Consider the following 22,955-nt stretch of genomic DNA (forward strand, 5'->3'; position numbering starts at 1 on the left):
AGCAGGAATAGATGATGGTGGCAACTGCTCTTATAAATAAAGCGCCCTAGGTGACACACCACCAAAATTGCATACATTAACCACCCCACATGTCCTAGGAATAAAATGGGACTACTTCTCCCTACCTTTCATTCATTCATCCAAAAACTTTTCTTGAATGTTTGCTATAGGCTGGCCCCTTGGGCAGCAGTGAAAAAGTCAGGGTCTCTCTCTCCCTCACGGAATTTATATTTGGCTGCACCGGTCAACCAGTAATTGTCCAGTCACACAATTACAGTGTGCAGAGTGGGGAGACATGCATCGTACAAGGTGCCCTGACCTGACCTACCCTGGGGGATCAGAAAAGAAACACGCCAGCCGGGGTGTGAAGGGCACCAGGAAGCAGGGAGAAACTGGTTCCCCTGGCAGGGGCAGAGGGGCAGGGAGCTCCAAGGAGCAAGGACAGCTTCAAGCAGTGAAGCAAGCACTGAGAACAGAAGATGAGGCAGGTACTGTGTGCAAAGTGGAGATCAAGTGGAGCCACTGGAAGTCTCGGATGGGATCTACATGGACAGACTTTATTCCAAAAACACTGAGAAGTCTCTGAAAGGTTTGAGTCAGAGAGGAGCACAATCACACTTATTCCTTTAAAATACAATCCAGAGGGGCCTTTCCATCACTGTTCCCCCACCCCCACTTCCATGAACAACTTTTTTGCAGCCTCTACCAGGGGCATTGTCCCCGAGAACTGCAATTGTCTGCTTTCCTATCTGGGGCAATTGAAACGCCTATCTATCTTTTCAGTGCAACAGAAAGAGAATAGAGAATTGCACACTGTTCTAACATTCAAGAGGCTACATTAGCTTTAATTTTTTTAACTATCTCAGCCCAACACTGTAACAAAGCTCAGTCATTTTTATACTCAGGACTGGTGGTTTTAAAACTTTAGCCTACACCAGATACAGCTGGAGAGCTTGGTAAAAGGGACCACTGGGCCCCATCCCTAGAGTTTCCAAATTTGGTGGGTCTGGGGTGGGAAGGGAGTCTGTACACCCCTGAAAAGCCCCAGGTGATGCTGCTGCTACTGCACGTCTACGACCACACTTGGAGAACCAACCATCCCCTCCCCGACAAGGCAGTCAGTTACTAGGAGAAACCTATGGCATTAGTGCAACAAAAAAAAAATTCTTTTTAACCAGCATTAATCTGGATCTGTATCTTGGAATTCAAAGCGAACCTGCAAAAACAGATTTTCTTGAGTGAGCAAATCTGCCTGGCTTTTACACCTAGAAATCGGCCTCGTGCTGGGTCCCCCTGACAAGCTTTGGCAGCCACTCGGGCACAGATTTCTCGAATCCCCAAGCTTTAGAAGTGGGAAATATTGCAGAATTCACCAGTCACAGCTACAGGACTCCGGAAGAGTGACACAGGGTGGCAAATACAACTTCTGCAGCACACCAGACCTCAATCTGGTGCATGACATGCAAGAGCCCACATCCACAGCCCAGGCTAACCAGTGACAACCTCAGGGCTCCCACCTGCAGTGGGTCACAGACAACAGCCCAACATACAACAACTCTCCTTAGACTGTATGTGCTCCTGCACAAAGTCCTATGAAATGCCAGGCACTGTGAGTAGTCAGATACCACTCACCAATTTTCTAAATTGCTAATCAGATAATTGCTGCAATCATTAATTCTGCAGCCATTCTACATTTGAATACACAAAATAAAAAATAATTAGACTAAAACAATCACATTGGTCTAAGAGCACACTAATGGACAAAATTAGTTTATTCAAATTTGTTGCAACATTTATCAAAACACTTGGCTGGTCAATCTGCTTAATGAGTATTGACTTTTCCCTTAATTTTTCTTGGGTGACATTCACTTAGAGCAATACATTAAGCCTGCTACCCTTTGCAAAGGATTCTTAAAGACCAGCTCCATTTTGAAATGATTTCTTCTCAATCTCTTCATAGAAAACCAGAAGGAAATGTCTGAAAATGATCTTGCTCTATTTTCCAGAATTTTTTAAAAAAAAGTTTCTACTATGCCCTTTGAGTAAGTTTTACTTCTTTCAATGGTTTTAGAATAATGGTTGTCCCTAAATACAGGAGGAAAAGGGGGCCAATTCTAAATTGTCACCTTTTAGCATGTAATTTAAATCAATGGCCAATTGGAGGAAACTCAAGTTGAAGGAAGGAAATTTTGTATTTTTGGAAATCTAAATTAATATTATGTCAAATCCTGGCAGCATTTTTTTCAAATGACTATAATTAGAGATATGCAAATTCTGCACTGGGGGGAAAAAGCTGAAAGAGAAAAATGCACCTAATTAAGTAATGATTTTATCTTTATTAGATGGTATTAAAAGTGCAAATGTGGTTTAATCCTTTTAAAACTATACAATAGAATTGTCTCCTTTAGAACTCAAGGAATATCAACCCAAACAAATAATGGCAAAAGTGGGTGGCTCTTTACACCTTTTCCTCAGAAACAACAGCCCAGAGATGACTTCCTGTTCCTCAGATAATTTCAACCATTACATTTTGTAACACTAAGTTTAGAATATGGCTTAGGTAGCCCATAAAGTGGCCAGTTTTCAGATAGTTAGAAGCACTAACTTTTCTATCACGCATTCTTATATTTTGAAAGAAAATTACTTTTAAATAAGGCAGCTATTATTAGTGATTTAATGTTTTAAGACTTTGCTATTTTGCTAGCAGACCCAAAGATTACCAATTTTATGTTAAAAAGCCCATAGATATTCTGGCAAGATGGTGGTGGGAGCGTAATTCATCGAATCTCCCCAATTCATCCTAACCATAAAAACAGACAAATAGAGCAGAACCAAAAACCCATAGATAGCATCTACAGCAAACCCAGGTGATAAGGTATCCCCGTGAACTCTGTGTGTGAAGGAAGTGGGCACAGACTACCAGGAGCTTGAAGAACGGCCCTCACTGGAAAGCTCCAAGTCCCCATTCTGGAACACCCACAGAAGCTGGCAGAGTACCCTGCAGGTTCCAACTTCCCTAGTGTAGAGGGATTGTGTCCCATGTACCTCTCTAACGTGCTGGAATGCTCTGGGGGTGGGGGAGGTCTAATCCTTATGAACTAACCAAGTCAAAGCTCACACTGAGGAGAAACTAAGGATGAATCCAAGGTGAGTAAATTGGGGTAAAGGAAAGATGCAGTCAGGTAAGAGCTGCAGACAGAGACCAAAAAGTTAAGATCTTAGAAGTAGAAAAGTCAAGTCCATTTTTTTTTAATTTATTATTATTATTATTTTTAATTTACAATATTGTATTGGTTTTGCCATACATCAAACCAGAATTGAAAGAGACACGTGTACCCCAATGTTCATTGCAGCACTGTTTATAAAAAGTCCATTTTTTTAAACCACTTCGTGAAAACAATGTAAGTGGTTCTTTACAACTGTGAAGCTAGAAGAGCTATAATGGTTCTACAAAGAGTATAGAAAAACTAAAACTCATAGTGAACAACAGAAAAGAATCACAATTGAATTCCAAATGTTTTATTTAAAGAAAGCGTAAGGAACAGAATCACATCCCTAGTATAGACAATAAAATCAAGCCAGAAAGACACATATGCAAACTATAATACTTCAAAAATGAGCTAAAAGAAATAAAGTTATAAAGAATAGACTAAATCCGAATTTTAAAGTCATAAATGAGCTGATTGATTGAATATATATATATATGTAACTGAATCACTTTGTTGTATACCAGAAATTGACACAACATTGTAAATCAACCATACTTTAATTAAATAAAAAAGAAAGAAAATGAGCTGACTGGAGAAAAGATTTGAAAAATGGAGATAAAAACCTAATAAAAATGAAAGAAAAAAATCATTTCAGAAATAAAGGGTAAATAAAAAGAACACAAGAGCAAATAAAATGAATAATGCCTCAAAAGAAGTAGAAGGAGGAAAATGTTTTAATTCTATCAAATTATGAAGATATTAAAAGGATTTGAGAGAAAAAGGTCAAAATAAAAGACGGGCAAAGAATATCTAACATGCACACAATGGGAGCTCTAAAAGCCAAGAGGAAAAATAGAACCAAGAGCAAAGGCTGCACTGTAAGCAAATTTAAATTTATAGTCGAGCCCAGGTTCCCTGCATTGTCAGTGGATTCTATACCATCTGAGCTACCAGGGAAATAGCACATTATGTCCTTGGGAGGAAAAAGAAATCAACCCAGAGCATCTAACACTACAGAACTACTCGACTTCAAAGAATAAAGGTAAAAAACAGTCCTTTGGGTATCTAGACAAACATACAAGCTAAACATGAAGGAAAGAAAATCCGATTGCCAGCAGACTTTGACAACACTTTATGGCAAAAGACAATATAGTAAAATATTAAAGATCCTTGAGCAAAAGAAAGATGAGCCAAGGATTTATATCAAACAACCTGACTTTTAAGTATAAAAAGCAAAGGCTACAGACAAGCTCCTGTGAACATAATTCAGGAACTACTTCCCATGAGTGCTTTCTGTGGTACTTTAGAGAATGAGCTACAGAAAACCAAAATGTCAGGAAAGACAAGACATAAGCCATGGTGGCAAGCATTAAATATACATTTACTTGCAGAACTAAGATTAAATGATGATTTAAAAAGGAAATAGCAGAATATGTGACTGCTATATATTGTGATAAAGTAATTTTGGTGTCGTTTCAGAAAAGTTAGGGGACGGAGGAGTATCTGCAAAGCAGAATATGCTTGCTGACTGCCTTATAGATAGTAACTGGGAGTACAAGAGTATCTCTTCAAATCCCAAGCTAGGAGAGAAAAGGCAAAGAACAGACTAGTAACTAATTTAAATGTTGCTCACAGAAGGCAACCAGTAGGAAACTGGGCCCAGAAAGAGTGAACCAAGAGTATTATATAAAGGTATCAGTGTAAAGGCAACCATTAGAACAAAAGCCAAAAACTTTGCAAGTACTCAACAGTATATCCAAAACAGGGAAAGAAAATAAAATTATAGAGGAACACACCATCTATTGACGTTATCTTGTTAAAAAAGAAATCAAACCTGAGTATAATCATACCTCTATATGACAAGTTTACAGGAAATTCAGGGAACAGAACATGTTACACAGCACCACAGGAATGCAGGCAGCAGCATTTGGACTGTGGAAAACTGCACGGGACAAACCCTCAGTTTCTTCAACAAACACTGGGGAATACAGCCTACAAATTAGAAAAGACTTAAAGGCCATATCAACCAACTGACAATGTGGCTCTTGTGCGGATTCTAGCAAAAATTTTTATGTTCACATGTTTTCATATTTATTTTCAATAAGGGAAATGTAAATCCTGGATACTCAATGACATTGTGGAACTTTACTGATTTTTGAAGGCTGGGACACTGGCATCGTTATGTTCGGAGAAGGGAATCTTTCTATTTTAGAACTACATACTGGAAACATTCACAAATGAACTTCTACAATGCTTGAGATATGCTTCAAAATATTGGGAGGAAAAGGTGGGATGGATTCTCTGGCAGTCCAGTGGTTAGGACACAGGCTTTCAGTGCCATGGACCAGGGTTCGATTCCTAGTCAGGGAACTAAAGATCCCACAAGACACACAGTGCAGCCAAAAAAGAAAAACAAAATGGGAGGACGAAGTAAAGAAGAAAGACTGTGCTGATCCAATTGCTGAAGCTGGATGATGGGTATATGAGGGTTCGTTACACTTGTCTCCATGTGTGAGATGGCCCCATAATTATTATATATATATATATATGCCTGTGTACATGCTATGTCAATTCAGTCGTGTCTGACTCTTTGTGACCCTACGGACTGTAGCTAACCAGGCTCCTCTGTTCCAAGAATTCCGTAGGCAGAGTTCTACAGTGGGTTGCTATGCCCTCCAGGGGATCTTCCGGAGCCAGGGATAGAACCCACATCTCTTAACATTTCCTATATTGGCAGGTGGGTTCTTTACCACTAGCACCACCTGTGAAGCCCCACTATACACACACACACACACACACACATTTCTGTGTATTTTAAAGGTATATATTTATATAGTCTTTAAAGTTATTGTGAGATCCAATTCCTTCATCTTGAAATAAAATGGCTGCTAATAAGTTTTCAAATAACCCAGGAAATAACTGAGAAGTCACAGGCCCCTCTCTTGTTTTCTTCAACCCTTCCCTAGTCAACCGAGAGCAAACTTAAAAGGTCTATTACATTTAGGCCCTGATGTTCTCACCCAAAACAACAGGTACTAACGAATGACGATGACACTGGATTTTTATTTCATTTCTACTCTCAGCTTAGAAACACTAGTCTTCCATCTAGACTGCTGCTACTGCTGCTGCTAAGTCGCATCAGTCATGTCCGACTCTGTGCGACCCCATAGACGGCAGCCCACCAGGCTCCCCCGTCCCTGGGATTCTCCAGGGAAGAATACTGGAGTGGGTTGCCATTTCCTTCTCCAATGCATGAAAGTGAAAAGTGAAAGTGAAGTCGCTCAGTCGTATCCAACTCTTAGCAACCCCATGGACTGCAGCCTACCAGGCTCATCTGTTCATGGGATTCTCCAGACAAGAGTACTGGAGTGGGGTGCCATCACCTTCTCCGTCTGTCTAGACTAAGTGCTTTAAAGCAACTGATTTCATAATTACTTAAGCACCCGCACTTGTATACCTAAGGCTGTTAGTTTCATCAGAATTGTTAACTGACACTGTCCCAAGTGCCTGAGTACCCACCTTAATGCCGTCCTTAAGTAACCACAGCTGTAGTCAGTGGGGATGCCTTCTCTTCCACACACAACTCCTGAGGGTACCACTCGATGTCCCCAGACAGTCTTGAGGACTACCACCACCAAAGGCAGCACGAGTCCTACTCCGCGCCCAAGAGCAGACAGAGGAGGAGCTTTCCTGTCCTGTGTACCCAGAGTATCCATTCTCACTGTGGGGAGTCCTTGATTTGAAACTGGAGGGCTTATCACTTCATGGACCTCTGAAAGTTCATCCTAAGGCTAAAATGCAAAGAAGTCATCCTGTCCTCTCATCCACGCTACTGCAGTTAACAGAGGAGTGGAAACACCATGCCCAGCATGACAAGACAGTGGCTGAATTGTGTTTTAGCTTCACCACGACCTGCGTGCTTTGTCAGACTCAAAGCGCTAAATACAGGTATCATTAAAAACTGAAGATGGTCAATTTCGACAAGAAAAAGATGAAAGAATGTGAAAAGGAGGTACAGAGCCTCCCGTCCTTGGAGACAGACTGGAGAGCATTCAGCCTGCATCCCTGAAGCATCTCTCTCAGCTGTGAAAAACCATTCTGGTCCATTCGGAGGAAAAAATGGTTCCAAACCTACAGACGGATGACGGACTTCTGGCACATTCAAGGCTCCGCAAACTCCTGAGAAGTAAAGACATTCCCTGGCATTGTGGACACTTCTGTCACCCACTCTGGTAGCTCCTTCATCAGTACAGTCTCATATCTGCTAGAGAGGCTGAAGCTACAGAGACTAGAGCCATGACAAGCTGGGCGACTGGTAGGTGCTCAGCCCTTTGAGGGCACCACAGAGGCAGACAGGGCTCAGGAGACAAACATCTCACAAAGCTCCTCCTGAGTTGCCGCAACCCGGTTCCCTCCCCACTCCCATCTCTCTTCATTTTGCCTCCTCTGGCCCCTCCTTCCCTGTGACCAACCCGCTGAGAAATCTTGCCTTTCTTTACTTCCTTCTTTAATTGACCCTAATGCAAAACTGAAATAAATCTAAATAAAGCTGCTTTCTCGCAGAGAGACCCTAGACTTTTTCTTTCTTCTGGGCTCTTTGTAAATCTGGGCTCATGAAAGGAAAAGAATTAGCTAGAACATAAGCCCCAAAAGGACAAGGATCTTTGCTTGTTCATGGCTATGCCCTTCCACCACATCAATAATTATTTGTAAACAAATCTACAAATTCCTGGTACATGTAGGGTCCATTGAAAAGATACTGAAGGGACGAAGAGAATGAAGCTGTAAACCTTAAGCACTATAGCTTTATGCCCAGAGGTGCTGTTCCAAGATTCCCACATGGAGAGAGAAGCCACCTGCACCTGCCTGGATCGTACTCACCTGCCTGGAGTGTGCTCACCTGCCTGGACTGTGCTCACCTGCCTGGATCGTGCTCACCTGCCTGGACTGTGCTCACCTGCCTGGAGTGTGCTCACCTGCCTGGAGTGTGCTCCCCTGCCAACGGCAGGCTGCTTGGCAGCTGCTCACTACCGTAGCACTTTGGGCATCCTGGCCAGCCTCTCCTTAGAAGGCACTCATTCTGAAACTAAAGTGATCATTTAAAATAATATCCCTTGAAAATGCTGGAATGGAAATTAGGCTACACATTCATATCTCCTTAAAAAATTCATAAACCCTTCTACATATGCTAGTTTATTTTAAAAGACTGGAAAGAAGGGTTCTTTTTCATGAAAGTGAGCTAGAAACTTGCCTACAATTTCCCTGTAGTAAATACACTAACTATACTAAAATAACAAGAAAAACACTTAAACACCCCAATTAACTGTTTTCAAGTGGCGATTCTCATGACGTATTTTTAGAGAAAGGATCCTAGTTTAATTTAACTAATGATGAAATGCCTAAAGCCTGTGCGGTTTTATCAGGCTGTTTCTTGAGATGAAAATCTTCCATCAGCCGTTAAAAAAGAAATCTACATTGTGAAGAACATGATGGAAACACATTTTTAACATTTTACAAACTATAAAACACACTTTAAAAGGAGCCATAGTCTTTCCAAGTAGAATAATTCTCAATTTTTTAAACCATTTAGTCTTGTTTTCTTTAAAACATATCCTAGCGAAGTACAAAAACAGCCAAAGGCCACACAAAACCACTAATATTTCCCCCAAAAGTCAAATCTGCGTTAGATCCATTTCTATAAATACTTCCCTTCCAATAAAAAAGAGACACCAAACAATTAGCAAACCTGGTAACGCCTCCTTTGTTCAAACCCTGCAAAGCAATTCCTCTGCTAAATCTGCATAGGCCATTATATTTAACTTACTGGCAGCCCTGATTGTTTTCAAGAATTTTAAAACGTCCTTTGAAATTATCTGAGTCACCTGGGGGTAAAACCAATTTTTTTTTAAGAGATACAAAGGAAAAAGTAAGGACTTCTCCTCTTTTCATTTACCCTATTATTTTTTAATCCATTAGGTCAAGTACAAGGCATTCCCTGGAAAATACCATCATTCACATCTTTATCTCAAATAATAGATTTCCACCTCTCACAAACAGCTACTACCTCTTCCCCGAGGATCACTGCTTTGGAAAGGGCAGTAACCAGCACCTCTCATTACCTTTTAATTACCTTCTAATGCAGGGCTAGAGAATCCAGAGCAGATCAGAATTCTTTTCAAGGCTTGAGGGTTTTACTTGCTGCTGGGTTTTTTTGTTTGTTTGTTAAATAAATGAATTTATGCATATTTATGCATAAATTTATGTTACACACTTGAGTTACCATTATAATAAATATTTAAAATTTGTTAATAAGCTAAGACTCAAAGATTATCTCTTGCTACTATCAGATGTCGAGCACACAAAATCTGTGATCTTGGCTGGGGGTGGGGGCAGGTAGGTAAGAAGGTAGGGGAGGGTGATCAGCCCTGGACTTAAAAGCAACTCCAAGTACACATCCGTGGACCTACTCTGGATGCGCACCGTGCATTTTGTGTGTGTGTGTGTGTGTGTGTGTGTGTGTGTGTGTGTGTGTGTTCATTGCTCAGTTGTCTCTGACTCTTTGCGACTCCAGGCTCCTCTGTCCATGGGATTCTCCAGGCAAGAATACTGGAGCGAGTTGCCATTTCCTCCTCCAGGGGATCTTCCCAACCCAGGGACTGAACCCAAGTCTCTTCAGTCTCCTGCATTGGCAGGCAGGTTCTTTACTACTAGCGCCACCTAGGAAGCCCACAATATATGTAATGCCATGCAAAAGTGAGATCTACACTCTTCCTAAAATTACTTCTCTGAGTAAGCACCTACTTGACCAGATGACACTTATAAAAACCTCATCACATATGGCATTATAGGAAATACTGCAATTACTGAAGAAAAACCCAGGTGCTCTAAAACTTATCCTATCTCATATTCTGTTAGTCTCCACAGAGATTGTTTTCTACTGGAGTCTTTCAGCTAACTGTCACCCTCTGCTTCTATTGTTCACACCCTGACCAATCGCCCCACTCTTCAAGGTTTAACTTGGCTTCCAAATCTTCCTTGCAATCAGCCATTCTACCTGAAAAGTGAAACTTATTCCTTCAGCCCAATGCAATACAATATGTGTCTTACTTAGCTTCTGGACCCGAACTGTTATTTAAGTCTTATTATAAATTTTACTACATTAGCCTGGCACTTCTGTTTCCATAGATTCCCGGCTCCTTAAAGGCAGGAAATCACATCTCAGAAATCTTCATGCATGACGTACATGACAGGTGTAATGATGTAATCAAATAGAGGCTGCTGAATTGCAGTTCCATTTCTACCACCTTCCCCTGCTGGATGGTTGGCTGATTTAGCAACTGCCACTGAACCATGAACACCAAATGGCCAAAGGGAAGGGGCAGATTCGAAGGGAAGTGAGAATGTCGGGCCAGCCCCACAGCAAAGAGTCCATCCCTGAGTAATCAAGGGGAAAGGGCTCCTTCATCCTTACAGACCTAGCCTGTGTGCAGCATGGCTGACTGTGTCTCAGAATCACCACTCGGTGGTGCAATCACAGAGCACAGCCATTCTTAGGTCAGGGCTAATTATGGCTGATTATAGATTACTCTAGACCTCGAACTTCCTTGTTTTTATTCTGGCCCTCAGCTTAAGCTATGGCACTGTACAATTCATTCTGTGGTTATTTTCACCATCCCCACCTCCAATACATCAATAACCCAATTTTAGGTGCAACTTCTTTATTGGCTACCTTGAATATAACCAAAAATTGTGAAGATCCTGTTAGTCTACTCAGAATTGATGACAAACACTCCACTCCACAGCCACGGCAGTGAAGAGAGAAAAGGGGCTAGTTATTTTATTTACCAAAGATTTCAGGTAGGCCCCTAAAAAGTCATCATGCCAACTGAGGGACGCAGGACCTAACTATTTAAAGACGAAAATTACTTACTTGGCTTTTGTCATACCTGCAGCCAAGACCCTATAACTAGTTCTGGTAACACAATAAAGTCTTTCCAACCTTTCCAATCAAAGGATTTTCCACACACACACACACAAACACACACACAAAAACCTGACTTCCCTTCTGGGGCAATTTAAACTAGTCTTGTTTAGTCCCATTCTTCACTCATATTCTGCAAATATTTGAAGACTGTCATTCACTAAACCTCCCTTTACCTTATCTTCTTCAGGCTTAATAAATCCAATTTCTTTAAGTTGCTTTCAAAGGGCCTATTTCCCAAAGCTTTAATCAACTCTATATCCTCTTCTATACCTAAAACATCCATTTTATTCTCTGAGAAAACCAATAAACATACTTTTTAAATGGTCTAATGCAGAGAATAAATGCAGAATTATCATCCTGTCATTTCTTTTCAGGAAAATTTGCTTTTCATTACATGACTGGTACAGAACACACAATTCTTTCTAATCCCCAAATCCTACTGTAACATTACAGAGCCATGTTCTGTTGACCTTTGGAGCTTAAGTTTTGTTTTTCACTTGGACCTGACCCTAAGAAGAATTTCATTTGTATCTATCGTAGTTTCTGTGAAATTGGGTTTCAAGAAAATGCAGTCTGTAAGTAACCAAAGAACAAACATAGCATCCCGTGCCCTCTTTCAAAAGGGCTCATCCTCTTAGCTTTATTTCTGTTAATTCCATAGCACCCCCAGTTCTGTTACCACACCCACAGAAACTCCTGTTCCCCCTCCTCACTATCTCACCAGTGACTGGCAAATCCAAGATGCCTGTAAATTGGCCAAGGGAATGAACCAAGTCTGCCCCCTTTATCTTCCTCTTATTTCTAAAGTTTTTCTTTCTCTCCAGAGCATGGACCCCAACACCCAAGCGCTCAGTTCTTCATCCAAAGACCATCTAATCATCTAACGAGTGTGACTGATGGACCCCTGCCCAGCTCCCCACTAACATATAACTGCTCAAAGGCTTAACTCCATTCTAACAGAGGCTCAGAAACTCTCCCTTAGATATTTGTACACCCATGTTCATAACAGCATTCTTCACAATAGCCAAAAGAGGGAAGCCAAGTGTTCATTGATGGATGAATGGATAAACAAACTGTGGTAGACACGTCCATGTACATGCACTGCCTTCCTTAAAAAGGAAGGAAATTCCGACATGCACTACCACGTGGTGGTGTGGTCACCAAGTCGTGTCTGACTCTGCAACCCCACGGACTGTGGCCCACCAGGCCCCTCTGTCCATGGAATTCTCCAGGCACGAATACTGGAGTGGGTTGCCATTTCCTTCTGCAGGGGATCTTCCCAAGCCAGGAATCGAACTAGACAAATTCTTTACTGACTGAGCTATGAGGGAAGCCCTGAACCTTGAAGACAGTATGCTAAATGAAATAAGCCAGTCAAAGACAAGTACTGAATGATTTCTCTTATGTAAGGTCCACAGAGCGTCACAATCATACAGACAGAAAGTAGAATGATGGTTGCCAGGGGCTGACGGACTGTTTCATGGGTTGAGAGTGCTAGGTTTTTGCAAGATGGAAGTGTTCTATCTTAAATAACAATGTGAAGGTAATACCACTGAGCTATACACCAAAAAATGTTTACGATGGTAAACTTTACGTGTATTTTACTAAAACTTACACACACACACACACACACACACACACACACACACACACACACATACTCCTTAGTTTCAGCTGCCCACAGCAAGGGGGTGCCCAAGTTTTCGGAGCTGGCTGGGGAGTGTGCATCAGGACAAAATGGTGGAGCAAACAGCCCTGGACTAGTGAGCAAAGCTGGGAGGGCCACTACTGGGTCAAGTCTACCGTAGCCTTGACTACAAAAGTATTTTGCAGAATCTGGACCAAACCCCAAACTAAAACGACCCTCCCCCACCAATGATCCTTGAGGCTAACCAAAGTCCACCTTTCCAGCCTCTTCCCTCCAATTCCTTCCCCCTAGTCCTAACACGAATTGAATCTTCAAATAAGATCTTAATCTCTTGCTCCCTCTTTCAGGAGTTTTTTTTCCAATACAAGCCTCAACTACAGACACTCTGCCCTCCTTTAAAGTGTAGAACTTAATGTCAAATATTATCTCCCATATGGACACTTTTACTGATCCCTGATCTCTATCACATGCCCACCAAGATGTAAACTCCTCTCCTTTGAAATATTGCATGGGTACTCTACACTTATGACACTGAATTCTACTTTGAATTGATGGTTCTGCTCTCAATTTATTCCTCCACAGCCCAGGAGTCACACGTACAGTACCTGCAAGGACCAAAGCATAGGGAGTGATCATCCTTTTGCTAAACTGAATCTGAAACGTTGACTGAGCAAAGCTCTATACAAGTGCTGGAGAACAGGCAAGAGTTTAAACTAGTATTGACTGAGCACTGCTGTGCGTCCAGTAGTGGGGGCAACGGACAAGCCCAGCTTGGTCCTTCAACGGCTACAGAAGAACCTCTTACAGTCACGGAGCAGCCTCTCCCTCTCAAGGCTTTCAATGCCACTTTGCAAGGCATAGGGTTCAGGGACCCTCTGTGAGCTACACTTACTTATTCACATTGAGAAAATGGCCATCTACAGAACTTTCCCCTCCTAAACTTTTATCCAGAAAGCTGCACCCCCTTTTGTAGAAAGCAGCTATGAATAAGGTTAAACAGAACCAGGGAGAGAACTATGCACAAAGCTAACTGAATCTTTAAAAAAAACAAAACAAAACCAGACATTAAATGGATAAGCTTGAGGACTTCCCTGGTGGTCCAGTGGTGAAGACTCCATGCTTTCACTGCAGCGGGTGCAGGTTCCATCTCTGGTCAGGGAACTAAGATCCCACATACCTCTCCATGAGGTCAAAAACTATATATAAAAGTAAAAAAATAACAGTAAATGGATAAACTTCATCTTGATCTGGGCTTCCCTGGTGGCTCAGATGGTAAAGAATTTGCCTGCAATGCAGGAAACTCGGGTTTGATCCCTGGGTCCGGAAGATTCCTTGGAGAAAGGAATGGCAACCCACTCCAGTATTCCTGCCCCATTCCAGTATTTCTGGAGAATTCCATGGACAGAGGAGCCTGGTGGGCTACAGACCATGGGGTCGCAAAGAGTTGGACCTGACTTGATTAATAACTCGTCTTGATTAATACTAAGACAAACCCCTCTATATAACCTGGTTTTAAACCATTTCTAAATTTCTTTCCTAAAAGACAAAGCTGAAAAAGAAACATTAAAATCAGCCTGATGGTGGAGTTCCCATGCTTTCCCTGTAAGGGACGCTATGCAAATGTGTTTTGTGCATAATCTAATTTTCTCCTTTTAGTAGCCCTATGCCATCATTCCCATTTTCCGGGTGAAGAAATGAAGCTTGAGCGAGGTGAAGGGTCTCATCCCAAGCCACAGAGCTGGCAAGAGGTAGAACTGAATAAAAATCCGGCTTGTCAATTTCAGAGCCCAAGCTCTTAACTCCACATACGCTGAATAGCAATTTCGCATAAACTTGAAAGTTCGCAAAAGCCTTAAAAACATAGCTGTCAGAAAAGTATGCAGCCAAAGATATCTAGCAAAATTTTTTCATAACTAAAAGGTAAGCACTAAGACTAAAGCATAAGATGAATGGAAAAAATTAGGAAGGATAAATATTTTCACTGGAGAAATCTGGGGTTTTTTTCCTCCTGAGGAAAAAATAGTCCAAGATCTGTTCAATCTCTAAGACTAGTGATTCCCAACTGTTATGTCAAAAGCTATATAAAATTCAAGACAAAAATTAAAGTTTATTTCATTTTAAAAGTTGTCAAAATCTGTTGGATCTGCATGCAAGGATTATAAAGAGAAATAGTCAAATTCTACACACTTATGAAGTTTCTTCATTTGTTAGGTGGCTATCCCATCCCAGATCCTGCGCCAAGTATTTTTACAAGAATCTGTTTCTAATCTTTAAAGTAATCGTATTAGAGAAGGCATTAATCCCATTTAAGGGATATCAATAATTTCTAATTTATAGATAATACTTATATTTTAAACTTGACATGTATTGAGTTTGTACCATGAGTGTGCCAGGCAGCACCAAGCTAAAAACTTTATATGTAGCCACATACGTACTGACACAGAGAGGTTAAGTAATTTTCCCAACGTCACACAGCTAAAACTAGGATGAAAGAGGGAAGCTCCGCAAGAGGAAGCAATTTGTTCCAAGGTCACAAAGCTGTCAGTCATGGAGTCAGCAGACTAAAACAAGGCTGTCTTCATTCCTTAGGCCTGTGCTCCTTCCACCAGGTACCTGCAATATCCCACCTGTGCTCACTAGAGCCCAAGGCTAAATGCCCAAAAGCCTGACTGGCAGTAGAGAGGGATTGTCTAGAGCAACAGGAAGAGCTGAGGTCCCATGTAAAGAGGCAATTTTCAATTCTTCAAGAGAATTGAGAAATCTAGATTTTGATACAAATTCTCCATATTTTAAATACTTCCCCAATGTTTTCTAAAATAAAGCATTATGTGAGCCAAATAAAACACATCTAAGTAAGGGCTATCAGTTTACAATTAAGTGTCTGAAGTCAAAAGATGGGCTGTCTCAGGTCCAAAATGTCAGAAACCAGAGTTGCTAAGCCAGGCTTATTCACAAGTCCTCTCTACTTTCAACAATGATTTACACTGAATTCGCTCTATATTCAAACTTTTACCTCTTCACTCTGGATTTGCAGCCATGAAAATATCTATTCAAGTTACAGAGACCACATGTGAAATTTTGCATGCCCAAGGTTTCTTCAAATGTCTTTCAGTGTCTGCTTTTAAAAAGACACTGAACACAAACACAGCAACATTTAGCACTTCCCCAGCCTGTCGGCTGTTAAACTAAATTCATTCTGGAAAACACCGCTGCAGCCTTGACCACTGCCTTGAGGGGTTCCCGCACTGCAATCCAGCTTCAAGAATTCCGCTCAGGACACCACGGCTCATTTCCTGGTATCCTTTAATCAGCTGGGGAGATGAGGAAATGAGTCAAAATCCTAAGGGCAACTTTTAGCGGCCGTCATCAACAGCAGCAAAATCCATCACCACAACAACATCTGTACATAAACGTGCTCCAAGGGAAGCCCACAGAATAACTTGGCACACCATTTGGGGGAGAGAAAGGTTTTGAGTAGTGAACTGCATTATAACTCATGGTGCTCATCTAGGGTAAACGGCCAACGGTGTTATCCATCACTGGGGGTTTTCTCTCTCACAAGTTCACCACAAGTATACAATGCAAAGACCATTTATAGTGGGGATGGAAAAAAATTTCAACTAACCTGCATCATCATTTTAGAGACAGCGCATCTTCATTTTGGAAGGATTCTAACTGGAACAGGACAGTTCACACCTAAAGCCCTCATGCTGTGCTAAGCCCCTTCAGCCATATCCAACTCTTCTCGACCCCATGGACTGTAGCCCGCCAGGCTACTCTGTTCATGGGACTCTCCAGGCAAGAATACTGGAGTGGGTGCCCTCATACCCAGCGTCAAAAGGGGAGCTATCATACACACATATCATACATAGCCCTGGGGAGCTATCACTGAATGACCCCCCCCCTTCGATGAAACTTGCCTCAAATTGAGAACTCTAATTCAGACACCCTGTGACAGGCAATTCAAGGTCTTTTTTCACCAACATTGGGAAGGTAATAATCTTGACAAGCCTATATTCCCAGAACAATGCCTAGCATATGATATATAATAGTTTCAAATAAATCTCACTTTTTATAACTGACTGAGAAATCATGTGAATGGATATACACCTGGGCAGATGGGGCCAATCTCAGGCTTCACCACTGATTATTGTGGGAACTGGCTTATTCTCAGCCAGTCTCTCCAGATTTGGTAGGAATGGTAACAGGACTACCTCCAAGGCTTTAGAGGACTGGAAATTTCAGGCAATGGAACCCAACACAGGATCTGGCACTAACGTGAAATTTAAGGCACACTAGAAAAACATGTTGCAATAACACAGCATGAGTGATTTATAAAGTCTTGAGGAAAAAAATGTGTGGATGGGTGGGAGAGACCAGAAAGGGTATAAATGAAGTATCTGGGTTTCCTGTATAAAAGTGTCATGTTATTTCCAGCAGGATAATAATCCAGAATGTTCTGTGTCCAGCTGCTGAGGATGACTCTAGCCTCACACCTGCAGGAATGAGGGCAGGGTATGATTCACTATTCCTTGCAGGTTCATCCTGCTGGGTACAGGAGTTGTAAACACTGCAGTGGAGGGGGGTGGGGGGCGGAAATAGAGGATCCTGCAGAGTGGGCACCTCCTAGCCCTCAAAGAGAAACTACAGGCGAGCATGTGAGAGAACACACACCTCGCTGCTTTAACCAGAGGCAGACGAGTAGGGTACCACCAAGGAGTCTCTGTGACCAGGAGAGGCAGTGGAATTTCAAGGAGGCAGGAAGGATTCAGGGAAAGAGTCTATGCTCACGACACTGAAAGAGGAGAATTTGGGACCCAAAGGATCCTTCATAGTGCAGAGCCCTCACTACCCCGTGGAGGACCCTGTGCTCCCCTGAATTTAAGGGACTGGCACAATGGCATGCAGCCAATAAAAGCTGAGAAAAGGCAGAAAGGCAGCACAAGCCTTTGTCACTATACCACACTGCCCCCCGCGAGCCAGACCTTAAAATCCCCTCTGCCAAAAAAATTCTCTAGGATGGAGCAGGCTAATTCTGAGGAAGAAGGAAGCTATTCATTTAATTTTCTAAAAAATGGGAAACAGTCTGTGTGGTGGTTCTCGTGCCCCCATCAGGTCCAGTGCACATGTCTTAAAGGAAATTAAAAAATCAAGGCACCAAGATTTAAGGGACCAAACATCTCATTTGAAGCTTAGGCAGTCAAATAAGCCACCGGAACCCGGCCACTCGTCATGATCCTTCCTACCTCTCTTCCCCCACAGGAAAGCCCTCACAATGCCTTAAGATTTTATGGGAAAACTGACCAGCAGTCAGAAAACTGACGAGACAGTTCCACAATACTTCATAGCGATGCTTCCTCTGGAGCCCTTGAATTCCAGTTCAGACTCACTTTCTATCCTAACATCAAGTTAGCCTTAAGGGTTTAAAAAAACAAAACAAAAAACAACAAAAAAAAAACGACGTGGAAATAGCAGAGCTTCAGGGGGTTAGCTGGGCGACTTGCACTCGCTTGCGCTCCAGAGATACCCAGAAAAAGAGACAGGGGGCAGGAATGTGATTGAGGGTTTCCAGGAGTCTACAAATCCTCCTCCTCCACCTGAAGACCCAAGTTCCCGCGCAGATATAACCGATTTTCACAACAGCTTTAAGATTTAAGTAAGATTTGCTTAAAGTTCCACTCGATCTCCCACCCCCCACCACGGGCAGCCGTTAAGTAAATCACGCGAGAGGCTGTGTGGCGATTCTCAATATTCCCAAAGAAAACAGGGACCTGCGATTAGAGGTCGCAGACACCGAAGGTGCTGGCAGAGCCCCGTCAACCTGGCCGGGCACTCTGGCCTGGCGTGGGCGGCGGCTAGGGTCGGGGACCGCAATGTCTAGGCGCGCCATCCCTGTCTCCCCCGGGAGCAGGCAGCAAACGCAGCCACCAGCCGCTCCGAGGCGCGTTGCAGGAAAGAAACGGCACGCGGCAGAAAGGGGCGAGCCTCGGGCACGGGGTGTACAAAAGCAAAGTCTGCAACCTAGCGGCTGCTTTCCACACCCCTGCCCAAGTTGTCTCCGGAGCCGCACCTCCAGGTTCGCGGCCACAGAGCCGCACGCTCCCCCCTGCTAAAAGCATAACCGGGGAACCCGAGGACGCCGCAGCCTTCGACTCCGGTCCAGCGTGGCGCCTGGAGCAGAGGAGGCAGCGGGTGCGTCCCCAGCTCTGGGGCACAAAGAGCGCCGCGGTTTGGAAAGCAGCCGCTGCAGAGCAAAGAAAAGGCTCTCCTACAACTTTGCCCTCGACGTGGCTGAGAACCTGCGGGCCGGTTCTCACGCACAACTTTTAACAAAAGGATGTAACCGCCGCGCCTCAGCCGGCGGAGATAACGCGCTGCGTGAGAACTCCCTCGCCGCCCGCCTCTGACCCCGCTCAGCTCGCCCTCCTCACAAAAGCAGCCCTAAACTCACACACAACCCGCTGCCCTCAGCCTAAGCCCCTCGCCGCCCGCCTTCCTGAAAGACTCGCAGCTCAGCGCCCCCACCACCGGCTGAGGAGGGCTCCCGGCGCAGGTGAGCAGGGCAGGGCGCAGTAGAGTCCCGGGGCCGCCCCGAATCTTCCCGAGGCTGAAACGCACCGGCAGCCGGCTCTCCCCAGCCACCCCAACGTATTCGGACCCTAACGGGCACAGGCTGCGCCGGGGGGGGAGGGGGGAGGCGCGGTCCGAGTACCCGCAGCGCCCTCCCACCTGTCTGGACGAGGAGCAGGAGCAGCAGAACGAAGAGGAAATCCCAGGCGCCGCGAGCGCCTCTCATCGCGGTGGCTGCGCTGGGACCGGAGCTCTGTTCCACGTTCCGGCTCTCGCCCGAGTGCCGGGAGCGCGGCAAAGCCGAGCCCCCAGAGCCGCGAGCGCCAAGCCGCGGCCGCTCCTCCCAGCGCCCTCCCCCTGCGCGGCGGCCACGCCCCTTCTGCGCGCCCCTCCTCGCCTTGGTCTGGGTCTAGCTCCCTGGCGGCGGTGTCTGACCCCTGTTCTTTCGAGGTGCTGATCCCGGGGGACTGAGCCCGCGGGGAGTGGTTGGGCACGTCGGCCCTCGCCCCGCGCTCACGACCCCAGAGCCCATACATCTCTCCACCTCTCCTCCCCGGTGATGTTCCTGGACGAGAGTGGTGTTGCCCGCCGCGCGCTTTGTGAAGCTGGGCACCACGCGCACATCAGGGGATCGGCCCGCCACCTGGCAGATGCTCCCCAGACAATAAAGGTCCGCCACCGCCCCTCGAGCAAGCTCCCGAGGGAGGAGACTGGACGCCGGTGGTGGTGGAGGGGTGCGGGGAACAGGAATTTGAGGGGGGGGAAGCAGAATTGGGCCCCGACATTCTTCTGTACTCCTGTTGTTCGAGGGGGACCAAACGTGGCGCCAGGAGCTGCGGTAGAAGGCTGAACCCAGGAGTAGGTAATTTTTAATGCTCAGTTTCTGCACCTGCTCCTCAACCTGTAAGAGCACAGTTGGTTTCTATTGGTCGGCTTGGCCTCTGCCGAGACCTTTCTGGAGACTGGGGCTTTGGGGGTAGGGAGGGGCCTTGTGAAGTTTACTCTGCGAGCTCGAGTTTTCAAACCCATTTGCGCCAAAGTTCTTGTTCTTTTAAGCCCTCTGAGCGTCTTTTTTTTTTCCCCTTGTACTGTTTCTGTGCCTCTCTATCAGAAGGTAGTTACAAGGGTGGGGATTCTTGTGTTCCTCTTAGCTGCCCTAGCCTGTACCAAGAGCAGAACAATTGTAAAATGATCCTCTTGATCCAAGTTTTTCACGGCCTAGGAAGTGCTTTACCCAAGGAAACAACAGTATCTGTGTAGGGTTTTATAGTTCCTCCTTATGCTGAATGTTATTTCATGCTCACAATAACAGCTTTGTGAGGTAGGTAGATTTATTATTTCAGTTCTAAAAGTGGCCCAAGATCACACAGTTAAAAGAGGGGAGACCCAGCCATTATAAGATTGACTCCAGGTATGATGAGTCTTCCTCTGCATTCTAATAAATCAGTAAGACACCTCTCCATTCTCTTCAGAATGGAAAATAAATGGGAAGTGCCCATAAGAAAGAACTGTGGAATAATTTAGATGCATTTAGACTCTTCTCTAAAGTAGCAGCCAAAATTTATCATTAACCAGTTCTCCTCCTCCCCTTATTTCATACTGAAAGCTCCCTTGTTCCATGTTGGTAGGGCCTAAACTGGTTTAAGAAATGTAATTTTCAAAGTTAGCTAATCACTTAAAAATTATCACTACTCAATCAATATGGATATATGATCACCTCTCTTTAAATATATTTATTTAATATAATATAATATAATAATAAATAAATATATTTATTCAGTAAGCTCTTAAGTGTCTATGGAAAGCAAGGAGGAACTAGGCACTGGGAGGACTATTGTTCTTAGACAGGTGTGGGCACCCTGCCACAATCTTTAAGAGTCAAGTGTGGGAACCCACAGTCCAATGTCCTAGCAAAAGGTTCAAGTCACACAGCTATGGGATGACTGAAATTCAAAGGGTACTGTACTCAGGGCCATCAGACCACATCTTTTTCTGAAAATGACAGAGATAAAAGGTACCACTCAGAGCAATGATAAGTTTCTGGGATCTTGATTTATTTCTAAAATCATTTCATAGTGGGGAGAAAAATCACTATGTGTTAAAATATCAACATTATGAGTGAACTCCAGGAGTTGGTGATGGACAGGGAGGCCTGGCGTGCTGCGGTTCATGGGGTTGCAAAGAGTCGGACACGACTGAGCGACTGATCTGATCTGATCTGATCTGATGCCTGAGAGAGAAAATTTACAATTTTTTCTTCAATCAACTGATATTGGAGAGGATAACAAGTCTTCAGAAGATTGAAGAGAAAAGAGACCATATTGCAATTTAATTCTAAGCAGGAAACTTCTATCCAGAAAAAAAAAAAAATAGAGAATTATACAATGCTGGACTATCATTCATGTTCTCTCTTCAAAAACACCTATGAGCATCTAGGTAAGCATATGCTACAAAACCAATAAGATGGAGTCTCTGCCTAGAGGATTCTCATTCCAGGAGGGAAAACAGATACCCCAATAAGAAACTATAATATCTGTTAACAGGGGCCATGTTCAGCCTGTATATACCCAGGGTGGCCATATTGGTTGGGAGAATATTGAAATCTTTCTGTACTCATGAGAAAAACAAAACACTACTTCCCTAAACACCTTCTCATCCCAACTCCTCTTAAGAACACCCCAAATCTCCCCAGATATAGCAATTAAAGGTTTAAGGCCAGGCATGGCAGACAACCACCGGTCCTAGTGCCTTTAGGGTTATTAGCTATTTTTCATAATATCCTCTGCTAGCTCTGTCCTAAAGGAGGCATGTAGAAGGTGTTATGAGTGAAATGCCAGTGGAATGGACTGGGTTTTAGTTCATGTCCAGTAGAAACATTTACAATAATGGAAATATTTTACATCTCATGTGTGAGACCAGTTCTGTACTATTTTGTGATAGCCCTTGCACCCTTTCATGAGTTATACTTTATATATTTTTATTGTTTTCATAATTTATTAGTGAGGGCTCTTGATTGCAAGTTGTAGAAACTCAACTCAAACTGACTTATGCAAACAAAAACATAAACCCTATTAGCTCAGATAACTGGCAAGTCCAGGGATGATGATGTTCCAGACTTTCCTAGGTCTAAGAGCTCAGTCATCAGGACTTGAAGATGTGTGTGTGTGTGTGTGTGTACACGCATGTGCATACACACATGCATTCTTTTTCATCTCCATCCTTTAGCAATGCTTCCCTGTATTGCTTTCCTGACTTCATATGTAGCTCTACACTTACAGCTCATTGCAGATGCAAGCAGAGTTTTTCTGCCCTCAGGAACATCTCCTACAAAAGTGCTGACTTGGCTTAAGTCACATGCTCATCTAGAACCAGTCACTGAAACCAGACAGATGGAACATAAGGATCAGCCAGGCCTGGGTCACATGCCCCGGCCTGTGTCACATGCCTATCCCTGGAGCCAGGGTTGGGGGCCCACTTCATCCGCATCACAAGGCTTCAGAATGTGGAGGGCTGTGTTCTCAAAGGAAAACTGAGGAGGAATGTT

At 43.7% G+C, this 22,955-nt stretch overlaps 1 protein-coding gene across 2 annotated transcripts in view; it reads right to left on the reverse strand.

Moving 5' to 3' along the window:
* The window catches only part of KIT (KIT proto-oncogene, receptor tyrosine kinase), an 86,429-nt gene extending 66,300 nt beyond the window's left edge, over nucleotides 1-20,129 (reverse strand). Inside the window, exon 1 of one of the 2 annotated variants that reach the window (XM_006058312.4) lies at nucleotides 19,571-20,129. In XM_006058312.4, the coding sequence (XP_006058374.2) occupies nucleotides 19,571-19,637 (67 nt within the window). In that variant the 5' untranslated portion in view covers nucleotides 19,638-20,129. 2 annotated transcript variants of the gene reach the window in all.
* Nucleotides 20,130-22,955: the final 2,826 nt, after the last annotated feature.

This window comes from Bubalus bubalis, chromosome 7, assembly GCF_019923935.1.
Source record: "Bubalus bubalis isolate 160015118507 breed Murrah chromosome 7, NDDB_SH_1, whole genome shotgun sequence".
NCBI lineage: Eukaryota > Metazoa > Chordata > Mammalia > Artiodactyla > Bovidae > Bubalus > Bubalus bubalis.